This window comes from Hydra vulgaris, chromosome 05 (genome assembly GCF_038396675.1).
Source record: "Hydra vulgaris chromosome 05, alternate assembly HydraT2T_AEP".
Lineage (NCBI taxonomy): Eukaryota > Metazoa > Cnidaria > Hydrozoa > Anthoathecata > Hydridae > Hydra > Hydra vulgaris.
In genome coordinates this window covers 10,475,147-10,487,834 of record NC_088924.1, presented here as the reverse complement: position 1 = coordinate 10,487,834, position 12,688 = coordinate 10,475,147, and the positions used below count along the sequence as shown (strand labels likewise).

Sequence of the window (12,688 nt, the reverse complement as noted above, 5' to 3'; positions counted from 1 at the left end):
ATTGCATAGAATGGTTTGTCCTCCATAATCACCAGATCTCTCTCTTATGGAACTTTTATGGGATGAATTCAAAGAAATGTCAAAAACTAATGTCTAATGATGCAAAAGATATGGAAAAAATTTATTAGAGAGTGGTATAAAGTTAACTTTGACAAATCAGATAAGTTGTTAGGTAGAATGCCAAGAATATGTAAAGCGATTATTGTTTCCAAGATTGCTTAAATAGGCAAGTAAATTATAAACTAATCTAATAGGACCTTTTATTAATTTTTATGTACACCTAATAATAATTCAGGTAGATTTTGTTTTCAGTTTTTCTGCCAATAGTAAGAAAACTTTGATATCTTACATTGAAAAGTATGACCATTTGAATAAATATGGACAGTAGTATATATGTCAGAATAACATACTGTAAGTTAATATATATAAGAAATTAATTTTCAGAAGCATTCTAATGCTTTTATATAAGTGCATTCAAATTAAGTATTTGCATGAAAGATATAGTTCTATTTGTAAACATAACCCCCTGATTTACTTTCCTACTGTAAATAAAGTTGTTTATAAAATATTTGTTTGATTTAAATTGATATTTTTTCAAATGACTCAAACCATGGTATAAACCATTAGTTTAAACCTATAAACCCTGGCCTATTGTAATCTTGCAATATATGTTGTTCCAAGGGTTTGTTATTTTTGTTAGAATACCGTTAAATACATTACATATCTATATCTCACAATATTGTATATATCACAGTATTGTATAGTATATATATATGTTTTTTTTCATTCGTATTTTAATCTATTTAATGCCCTTGCAAATTTGTCTACCCTATATAATATATATTAGACATATTTGCACTTATATTATTTAAGTGAAAATATGTCTAATGCCTTAATTTCATTGACTTTTAACCTGGTTTTACTGACAAAATGTTCCTCAAAAATTATTATTATTGTGCCAATTAAAACTTTTTATGAAACTCGATTAAAGACAATCAAATTATGAAAAAAATTATTTTTCGAAAGAAAGATGGATTTTAAAATATTCATTTACCGTAAAGCTAACTTTAGCTTGATTTTTTGAGAAACTATCTATATTTAATAGATTTTGTGAACTTTTTTTAAAAAATTAAAAAAAAATTTTTTTTTTTGTTATTTAAATGTTTCAATGGCACTTCTTATTGTGTTAAGGCATGGTAATCCTGGGCTCCCAAAATCCTGAGATTTCGTACAAATTGTTCACCCCAAAATCCCGGAATTTGTCTCCAAAATTTCCCGGGATTTCAGGATCGTCAAAAAAGTAAAAGTTAATAAGGTATAATCTTATAGTTGTAGTTAAGTAATTTGTACATTTTCTTTGGTTTGTACATCTTGGTAGTGTAGTTTGGTTGTGTAACTGTTTCTCTTTGCAATGTCCTAACATACAAAATATAATATTATAATATATATATATATATATATATATATATATATATATATATATATATATATATATATATATATATATATATATATATATATATATATATATATATATATATATACAGTGATGGGCACAAACTTTTTTATTATAGTTTAACTAAACTACTAAAACTAAAAAAAAGTAGTTAAACTTTTAGTTACAAACTTTTTATAAAAAGTAGTTAACTTAAACTAATTAGAAATAGTTAACTAAAATTCAACTTTTTTGCACATAAAATTCAAATTTTTTTCATCAGGTTTATCACTTTTTAGTTTAACATCTTTGTAGCACATGTTCACAAGTAAGCTGTTCATGTTATCAATAACAATAACAGATTATTAGATTAACAGTTTGAATTTATGATATTAGCAGACCAAGCGGAAATGATGTTGAAAAGTCCAATTCATGCACTAAATAAATAAATACATAAAAATAGTAATAACAGAATTCTTGGAGTCCTTGGTCAGGTGAGTGGTGCATAGAAATAAAACGATTTATTTGGCGATATATAAAAAATTTAGTTAATAAAAATTTAGTTAAACTTCTTCAACTAAACTAGGAAAAAAGTTAGTTAAACTAAAAGTTTAACTTAAATAAAAAAATTTAGTTTAACTATTGCATTTAACTAAAAAAAAGTAGTTTAACTAAAAGTTAACTAAAAGATTAGTTAACTATGCCCATCACTGTATATATCTGTATATATATATATATATATATATATATATATATATATATATATATATATATATATATATATATATATATATATATATATATATATATATATATATATATATATTTAATATTAAATATATACATTTAATATTAAATTTATATATTTACTATTAAATATATATATATATATATATTTAAAATTAATAATATATAATAAAATTAAATTAAGGTATACCTTCTATTAAAAACTCTTGTTCTTTCCACCAACAATCTCTTATATTTTATTTATTTTTTATAATATACTAGTTTTAATATTATACTATATATAATATATAGTATAATATTAAAACTAGTATATTATAAAAATAAATAAAATTTAAGTAGTTGCTGGTGGAAAGAGGAAGAGTTTAAATAGAAGGTATACATTAATTTAATTTTGAATTTTCTGCTTCCAAAAGTGTGCGCAATTTTAATTCCATTTTTATATCCATTGATTTCAATTCCAAACGTGTGAGTGATTTAAATTCCATTAATTTTAATTTCAAATGTGTGATTTACGAAAGTTTTTTAACGTCAATTTAATTAATAAAGTTATCAAAAAACAGAAGGTTTATTAAAGTAGAAAATTTTCTTAAGGTCTGTTTAATTAATGAAGTCATGCACATTTATATTATTTTTTAATTGTTATTTTTATTTATACTGTGTTACCATTTTAAGGCATTGTTTTATAATTTAAAATACTAAGATTCATTAATTTTTAAAAGTCTTACAAAATTACAATGTAAAATTAAGTTAAAACATGATTTAACTTATTTTTAGAGGTTCATTAATGTATTAAATTTTTTTAATGTATTAAATATTTTATTTATATTCTCATTAAATTAATCATTTTTAAGTGAGTGCTTAAAAAGTATTCAATTGCGTTTTTTTCTATTCACTCCCGGGATTTCCCAGGGATCAATTTTCTCAATTCTAAATTGCTCAGACTGTCATTATGTTACTTAACTAATTATTTTTTTAAACAATAGGTCGTCCAGTGAGATCCAAAAGAAAGAAGAATGTTGTCAGCAGAACTTTAAAAATAGATTTTATTGTTAGTTATAATTTATCATAGTTATTTAATAATTGTTATAATTTATTTTAGTAATAATTAGAATGTGATATTTTTTAACTTTATTCAATTGGTTATTAAATATCTAAACTTATTTAATTATTTTAGAGTGAACTTGAATCAGAAGTATCTGAACTTGACTCAAGCATTGAGTTAAAGGAGCACGATTTTTTAGAAGAAAAAAAGATTAGAACACCATTAACACCATGTAGTTCTTCACCTGCCAGTCCTGCTCTTAGTGTTGGAAGGTTAAATTTTATATTTATATATATATATATATATATATATATATATATATATATATATATATATATATATACTCTATGCATATATATATATATTTTTTTTTTTTTTCTATACATATATATATATATATATATATATATATATATATATATATATATATATATATATATATATATATATATATATATATATATATATATATATATTCTATATATATTCATGTATACAGCACCATTCTGAAGAGATCTTAAAGAAAGGGTAAAGATGATGAATCTGTTTTTTGCCACTCCTCATATACTGACATTTGCCAACTGCCTGTATACTTTACACATATTATAGTATTTATAGAAAAGAGAAAGAGAAGCAACATTACGGTGATGTGACAATGATTAAAAGTTGGGTGCAAGAGCAGGTCCAACTATATTTACAATGTGTTTTTGTTCATAAATATAGGAAGATCTAGATTATTGCAATAAAGATTAGCTCAAAAAAATTGAGTTTTATTTGAGTCAAAGTTCACCAGCCACTGAGAACTCCATGCTGCAGCAGAAGTGAGATCCTTTTTAAGCTCAAATGCTCCCTCCAAGCAACCAGAGAGTGTTGGCTTCTCTTCAAGATAAGAATAACATTCACTATTAAAGAATAACTAACATTGCCACCTTAGTTGTGAAAATTTCTGAAAGAACGTTAATGTAAATTTAAAAAAGTATATGGCCAGTGATAGAACCTTAAGGAAAAGTAAAACTAAACCCTAAAGTTACAGGAAATGAACAAGAGTGCTGTTCATTGAGAACAACTTTTATACTACGATTAGTAAGGATTCAATAATCTTAAAGATGTTACCTGATGCACCGTAAGAAGAGAGCTTATGGAATAGACCATCATGCCAAATTTTATCAAAAGCTTTGGAAGTGTTGAGAGCAATAGCCCTAACCTCTCCACATCTATCTAATGCATGATAAAACCTATTGGTTGTTACCATTAACAAATCAGCAGTAGAATGAGATGATTAAAATTCATCCTGATAATTAGAAAGAAAGTTGTTAGATTCAAGATGAGAGATGTTTGTTAATTAAAGACTCAAAAACCTTGGTTATGAAAGTAAGAAGACTAATGGGATGGTAGTTAGATGAGTCAGATTGCTCTCCTGAATTTTTGAAAATAAGGATAACAGATGCCGCTATAAATATATATATATATATATATATATATATATATATATATATATATATATATATATATATATATATATATATATATATATATATATATATATATATATATATACACACATATATATATATATATATATATATATATATATATATATATATATATATATATATATATATATATATATATATATATATATATATATATATATATATATATATATAGAGAGAGAGAGAGAGAGAGAGAGAGAGAGAGAGAGAGAGAGAGAGAGAGAGAGAGAGAGACACACACACAAATATATATATATATATATATATATATATATATATATATATATATATATATATATATATATATATATACATATATGTTTATTTGTGTGTATATATGTGTGTGTATATATATTTTTTTCTTAGCAATTGTGATAATGAATCAGCACAGCAACAAAGAGCATGGCGTAAGAGCATTATGTTGGTTTGGAAAGCTGCTGCAAGTCACAAGTATCAAATCTTTCTTATTAGAATAAGTAAATATAATAATACTTTTTAATAATAATTTATTTATATTTTGTTTAGGTATGCAAACGTTTTTTTACATCCTGTTACAGATGATGAAGCACCCGGTTATTCTTCCATCATTTACAAGTAACATGACTATGTAATAAGTTGGTTATTTATATATATATATATATATATATATATATATATATATATATATATATATATATATACAACCCGTAGATGTTGTCCGAAAGTTTTTTCCATATTTTGTTGACAAAAAGTAAAAATTAAAATGCAAGACCGGAATTATTTTTTTTTATTAATTGATAGACTGCCTGCCCCAACCAAACCCTCAGTCGATGTAGCAGTACTCCCTTGCAAGTCAGGCTATTTGTCAGTCGATGTAGCAGCACTCTCTTGCGAGTCAGGCTATAAGATAGTCGATGTAGCAACACTCCGCGCATGATTTACAGTAAAAAAAAAAAAACATTTCATTAAAAAAATTAAGAATAAAAACATTTTATTAAAAAAAATAAAAATAAAAACATTGTTTATATTGTTAAAAACATTCAGAATGTTTTTAAAACATTCTGGTCAATTAAATTTGTGTTTTTTTAAAAATTTGTCAATTAAATTTGTGTTTTTGGGTTTTTTTTAAAAACGATTTATTTGTATTTAAATTAAAGTTATTTTTGCAATTTTTTCTTGGGAGTTGCAATGAAAAAAGTTTTTAACATTAAAAAAAACGTTTTTTTAAAGTTATGGTTGTTTATAAGGACGAAAACTATTTTACATTGCAATTCCATAAAGGTTTTTTTTTATTCTTTATACGTCAATAAGTTTTGATTAATTTAAAGTTATTCAAGCAAAACTTAGCAAAATTTGCTTTGCATTTTAAAATGGCTAAAAGTTCTAAACAGAGAGTTAAAACTTATCAAGTTGCTTATTGCCAGCGTGATTCCGAACGGAAAAAATATATGAATGCTGATCACCAAAAAGCTCATTGTCAACGAATAAAACAAGATCAAGAAAAAAAAAATGAAAGAAAGAGAAAAAATAAAGAAAAGAGTCCGAAAGTATTGATTTAAAAAGAAAGATTCTGCAAAAACAGTTAATTTTTCTACCATTATGAGTGTTCAAAGAAAAGGGAAATTGCTCAAGAAAGTCCAAAAATCATTGCCCAAAGATCCCGCACAACGTTACCAAGTCCTAGCCACATTGCTGAATGGATCATTCAACAAAGAAACTACTCCATTAAATAGCGTGAATAATCCAGCTTTAACTGAAGTAGAAATAAAAGTAAAAAGGTTTTACTGCGAAGATGACATTAGTCGACTGTCTCCAAATGTTAGGGACTTTGTATCAGTAATTGAAAATGGAAAGAAGATCAAGATCCAAGTTCTTCTTTTAACCATGAAAGAAGCGTACCAGCTTTTTAAACATGATCACTTAGATATCAAGATTGGATTAAGCAGGTTTTGTGAACTACAACCAGTAAACATTCGATCTATCGCAAATTTGCCTGATAATGTAATTACCACGAAAATATGCGATTTGCTTTGGATTTCTTAGTGAAAGTTGATCGTTTACTGTTGTCTAACATTAAAATTGGGAAAGATATGTCTCAAAATTTTGTATGTAAGGACTCAATAAATGATTGTTTCTACAACAAATGCAAAGATCTAAAGTTTTTCCAGCAATTCCTGGCCACCATTGAACCCCTTATTTTTGAAACAAGTTGGTACCAATGGCAGAAACCAAATGAAAAGCGTTAGGCTGTAATCCAAAAAGTTAAAAAGTTTGGAAGTGGTAAAGAATTGATTGCTCACATTATGAGTATGAGAGAAAAATTCACAACTCATGCCAATATCAAGGGTAACCAATCTAAATGTTTTAAACTAAGCATTACTAAATCCATGAATCCATCATTGAATGTTGCTACTATTCAGGTTGACTATGCAGAAAATTTAAATGTTTTAGTCAGAATGAACCTCAAGCAGCACACTATGGCCAAAATCAAATTTCTCTTTTAACTTCAGCTATCTGGCAAAAAAATCTTAAAACTTTCACCATTACATCTGACTCTCTGGACCACACAAAGACCTCCTTAATTGCAAATTTGGATAAGTTATTGGAGTTTATTTCATTTAATACCCAAGAAATTCACATTTTTAGCGATAATGCTACATCGCAGTTTAAAAATAAAGTCGTGATGAGCGCAATAATACACTTTGAAAAGAAACTTCACAGAATAATATTTTGGCATTTTTTTGCAGCAATGCACGGCAAAGGAATTGTCAATGGCGTTGGGGCTACTGTAAAGCATTTGGCAACCAACAGAGTAAAGTCTGGAAAAATTGAAATCCAATCAGCTAATGATTTTGTGAATGCTATTCAAGACATAAATGTCAAAGTTCTGTATTTGTCAGAGGAAAAAAAGTCAGCGCGCAATTGTGCACTCAAACTATCTCAAATTATCCAGCAAGCCAAAAAAGTGAAAGATATCTCCAAATCCCACTACTTTTATGTTTGTAAGAGCCAGATCATAGCGGAAAAAACTTCACCGTGACGTATTTAGTATTTAAAACAAATAAAAGTATGTAACCATTTTTATTTTAAATTATATTCTTATTCACTTTATATTTTTGTTTTCCTAAAACAAATGGTTTGTAAATGGAATTAAGGGGGCGTCCATAAAGTCACCCAATATTTGTCAATTTTAACCCCTGCCTCCTGTCACAAATGATCAGATATACATGCGCCCTTTTCTCATTAAAAATATGTTGCATATTTTAGCACCCCCCTCCTCCAAAAAAAAAAAAGCACAAAACACAAAACAACCAACAGCAAACATACCTTTTTTCACGTTCTTGAAACTAAATGAATTTAAATATTTTGATTCTATCCACTTTAGTGTTTTCAAAATTGTTCGAGCAGTTTTGGCGTCAAAATCTTTTTAAAAGGTTTGAATGTACTCTCGCCAGCCGAATAAACAAGAAGGGACGTTTATTAATTTTTTAATTTTTTTCCAAATCCTCGGAGCTTATTAGGACCCCTCCCCCTCCCCTGCGTTGTTTAATAATTTTGAAGCAATATAAAATATTTTCTTATTTTTTTACTTTGAGAAAAAATTTCTCTCAATATTAGATGAAAATATGAACAACCAACCAATAAAAATGTTTTAAGCTTTTTAAAACTTTGACCCTCCCGCTTTATTAAATGTTATTATTAAAGTTTATTAGATTTTAGAAAAATTTCCGACCCTCCCGTTTATTTAGCAGGGGAGAGTAAATAGTTAGCAGCATTTTAAAAGTTAAGCCGGCACATAAAAATTATAAGCGTAAGTAAAATTTTCGAATAACTGTAACATTTTCTTATTTGAATAACTCAATAAAAATTAATAAAGTTGTCATACCAAATGTAATTTTTTAAGTTGCTCTTGCGCTTCGGAATATAAGTGTTAACAATTTAAAAACTTCTTTAATATCAACGAAAAAATCTGTCAGTAGAAAGTCACCAGTTATTGAAAATTACTTTTGTTAATTACTTTGAATGAATGAGTATTAATACAACTGTCGTTCTTTTGTTACATAACTCTAAAAAATCTATCACGAAATAATAGATATAAAAAATTCCACAAAAATAATCGCAAGCTAACGTAAGTGATGTAACATAAGTTAAAAACCAAGTATCAAGAAAACAAGTATATCTTTCTTAGCCGGTCACCTCGGATAATTTTTTTTTTTTGTTATTGTAATTAGTATTGAATTCTCAACATCTTGTAAAAATTTCTAACATGATCCGCATTAATGGTTCGCAAATATTCGACCTAAAAGTTGCAACATTTTTTTTTACCTTCTGCTTAACGTAAGTTAAGTGGCGTTTTCGGTAATAAATTCGCCCTCTTTTGGCCAGACTCAAAACTTTTTAGCTTGTTTTATTCTTTAGACTGACAGCTTTCATAAAAATCAGCTAAAAATTTAATTTACAGTTTAAATATGCAAATATTTGATAAATTTGTTCCGCATGTAACGTAAGTTAAAAATGGAATTGCCCATAAAGTCTACATTCAGAACAGACCTAGAGCAAGGAAAATGCCAACCTTGTATATCTAAAGATTGCAACTGCAACGGACCCGAGGTTCAAAGACCTCAAGTACCCAGACCCAGAGTTAAGAGAGGTGAGGTATGGGTCTCAGTTTCTAACTTACTCAAGGAACAGAGGTTTATTGCAGAAGAACCTGTGGAAGCAACAACATCAAAGTCATCAAAGTGAAAGTTTGCTCTATTGGTTGCTTTATCAGAATCTGATTCTGAACATGAGGAAGACTCTATTGAGAATGGTGTGCGTCTATACAGAGCATAGCCTACCATCAGTACATGTCATGTCACATCAGCAGCCTGTTCAATACAGTGGTGGTTCAAGCATACACATTCACATAGCAGATTGACCTTGATTGCAAAGAAGTAGTTGGCAACACCTCCAACATTTGAAAACCTTGTGAAAAGTTGTTTTCTCTTGCTGGTCATATTGTTCAAAAGAAGAGAGTCTTTTATCATCTTAAAATGTGAATGACCTTGTTTGTTATAGCAACTGGCTTGATGCAGATGAGTAATAAATAAAGTAAATGTAAAGTCAGAAGAATGGATAAAGTTGTTTAAAGTTTTGACAAACCAAACGTTATTTTAAGCACTTTTGTTCATACAGTTTAACTATAAAAGAATAAATTTACACAATACACCACTTCAGATTACCATTATTGAACTTTTTGTATTTTTATGATTAATCGCAGAAAGTCATGCAATTACTTGGGATTAAAATATTTAATTGTAGCCCAGCATATATATATATATATATATATATATATATATATATATATATATATATATATATATATATATATATATATATATATATATATATATAATATATATATATATATAATATATATATATATATATATATATATATATATATATATATATATATATATATATATATATATATATATATATATATATATATATATATCAGAGATGCGGAGTCCCAAAAAGGAAAGTCATAAAAAGATTAAACATATTGAAAATATGTTTAATATTTTTATGACAATATATTAAACATATTGAAAAATCTAAACTAGAGAAAATTTAACATCAGTTAAATTTTTTTTTTTTTAACTTTGAGATGAATGATTTTGCTTGTTAAAAACAACGCTTTTTTTCACATTAAAAAAAAAACCATTGTTCTCGATCAGCTTATTTTATTTCTTTGTTGTGCCTACTAATTACGTTTTCAACACATCTAGTATAACACTTCAAGTCTGAGCCTGATATACATTTTTTATTTTTTACTATGATCTTTTGAACATTTCGGAAGTTCAAACCAATTGGTAATTCCATGTTAAACCTGGTGCCATCAGACTGACTAACACCCTGATATACATACATATCAGGCCTCGTTAAGAAGCGTTACGCAGCTCACATGAACTGCGAAAAGGCGATTTGCCTACGCATTCAGCAGTTTTACGTTACGCAAAAACTTTTATCTTTTAGAATACATAAATTATCTTTTGATATCGTTTATGTGACGTTTATTTAGAAGAAATAAAGTCGTAAGTAAAAGCATTTAACCGCAATTGTAAACTAATAGATTTTTTGTTAAAGAAACAGTTTGTTTAATAATTTTTTTGTTGTTGTGAGAAATTAGTTAAAGAAAATAAAGTGTTTTAAGTTTTATCTTAAGGAATTAAATATATAAATTATTTTTTGTCATAATAGTTTAAAAAATGCACAATTTATTTTAATGAAAATATTTTATTAATAAGATATTTCATTTTAAGTTTATTGTCAATTCAATAACGTAAAGTTTTAATGACATTCGTTTAATTTATGAAAATAAACTATGATCAAGAATATGTTATCAGCAACTGATAAAACTCTTTATTGTTTAAAAACACTATTAAAAAATGTTCACAAAAAAAATAAGAAAAAATTTAATAACAGGTAATAAAATAACCAAAAACCAACTGTAAAATTATAAGAAAATAAACAAATATTATGTTACGTTTTATGAAAAAAATATTTTTTTTAAAATAAAATTTAGTTATATTTGAAAAAAATTTATTTAGTATATTTGAAAAAAAATGATAAAAATGATTTTTTCAAATTAAGAACTAAGGTTTTGTTTGTAACTTTTGTTATAGTGAGAGAAAAAAACTGTCTGTATGATTTTTAACGCGTTAATAATAAAATAACTTAATACAATGCAATACTTACTAATAAAATAATTTTAATTACAATCGGTACTTAAAATACGCTAGTGACGCAATATAACTTCTAACAATACAAAATAAATTTGCTGGGTTGAGTAACTTTGAAATGCATTACGCGTCTTCGTTATGCAGCGAAATCTCATAACAAGGCCTGTATATATACATACATACATACATACATACATACATACATACATACATACATACATACATACATACATACATACATACAAAAGTTTATTTTGACACTTAAAATCAACAATGTAAGGAAGTATTTTTACAGTATTTGGTTCTTTAACACAGAAATCCTCAAATAATACTCCTTTTTTTACAATTATATTTTTTAACTCTGAACACATTTCTTTTAACTTTTAAATCAAGCATTCTGCTTATCTAAATAAGCTTTGTGCAGAGCTTGCTTTGTCTAACACTTAACCAAGCAATATAATGTCATCTTGTTGTAATTATAAGTTTATATCTTTGTTTTGGAGTTGTTGAAGTTTGTTTATTTAATGAAATGGGATATGGTTTCTGTATTTGTTGCTTAGAAGATGAGCACTCTAACAACTGCACAACCACCACCTTTGTTTAATATTTCCATTTATTGTTTAACTTTTGCTGTTAAGCCTTTGATAATTGCTACAAAGTAGCTCTAACAAAAAAGTTGCAACAATGCAATAATTTAATTGGAAAACTATTTAATGTTTTATTTTTTTTATACAGACCAATGGATTTGTCGACTATAAAGAAAAACATTGAATCTGGGGTAATGATTAAAGTTGCTTTGCATTATATTTAAACTTTTAGGTGAATAAAATTTGTTTGTGAATGTCTAAGATTTTGAATCTATTAATGTTTTAGAAAATTTATAGGAATATTTTTCTACTCTCAAAACTTAGGTTTTTTAACTCTTTAAAGTTTTGGCAAGAACTCACACTGGCCCTCAAAAAATTCAAGATCGATAAAAATGTCAACGAAAACTGTTTCTAGATCCTTTAAGAATTATTTTTGTACGTCACAAATCTGTTGAAATTAAAGTCCTAGCTGCTTGTCCAAGATTTTTAAATGATTTTCAAATTGACCAATTTTTCCTAAAAACATCATTGTCCGGTTTAAATCATTTAAAGCATTTGTGTATATTTCTGGTTTTTAACTTAAAAAATTTTGTGTTACTAAATAACTAAAACTCTATTAAACTAAACTTATAAAGTTTTAAGCTTTTATCAAGTAAGTATAAATGGAAATGGCAA

The 12,688-nt window shown here is 26.2% G+C and overlaps 1 protein-coding gene across 2 annotated transcripts in view; it reads left to right on the top strand.

Moving 5' to 3' along the window:
- The window catches only part of LOC136071850 (bromodomain-containing protein 8-like), a 107,118-nt gene that overhangs the window by 76,213 nt on the left and 18,217 nt on the right, over positions 1-12,688 (top strand). Inside the window, exons 14-18 of one of the 2 annotated variants that reach the window (XR_010638515.1) lie at positions 3,166-3,230; positions 3,357-3,496; positions 5,084-5,167; positions 5,243-5,324; positions 12,162-12,204. Coding sequence is in view for 1 of the 2 variants with exons in the window: in XM_065797340.1 (XP_065653412.1) it covers positions 3,166-3,230; positions 3,357-3,496; positions 5,084-5,167; positions 5,243-5,311; positions 12,162-12,204 (401 nt within the window). In the remaining variant the exon portion in view is untranslated. The remainder of the gene's footprint in view (positions 1-3,165; positions 3,231-3,356; positions 3,497-5,083; positions 5,168-5,242; positions 5,325-12,161; positions 12,205-12,688) is intronic. The other variant, XM_065797340.1, reaches the window with a different exon arrangement.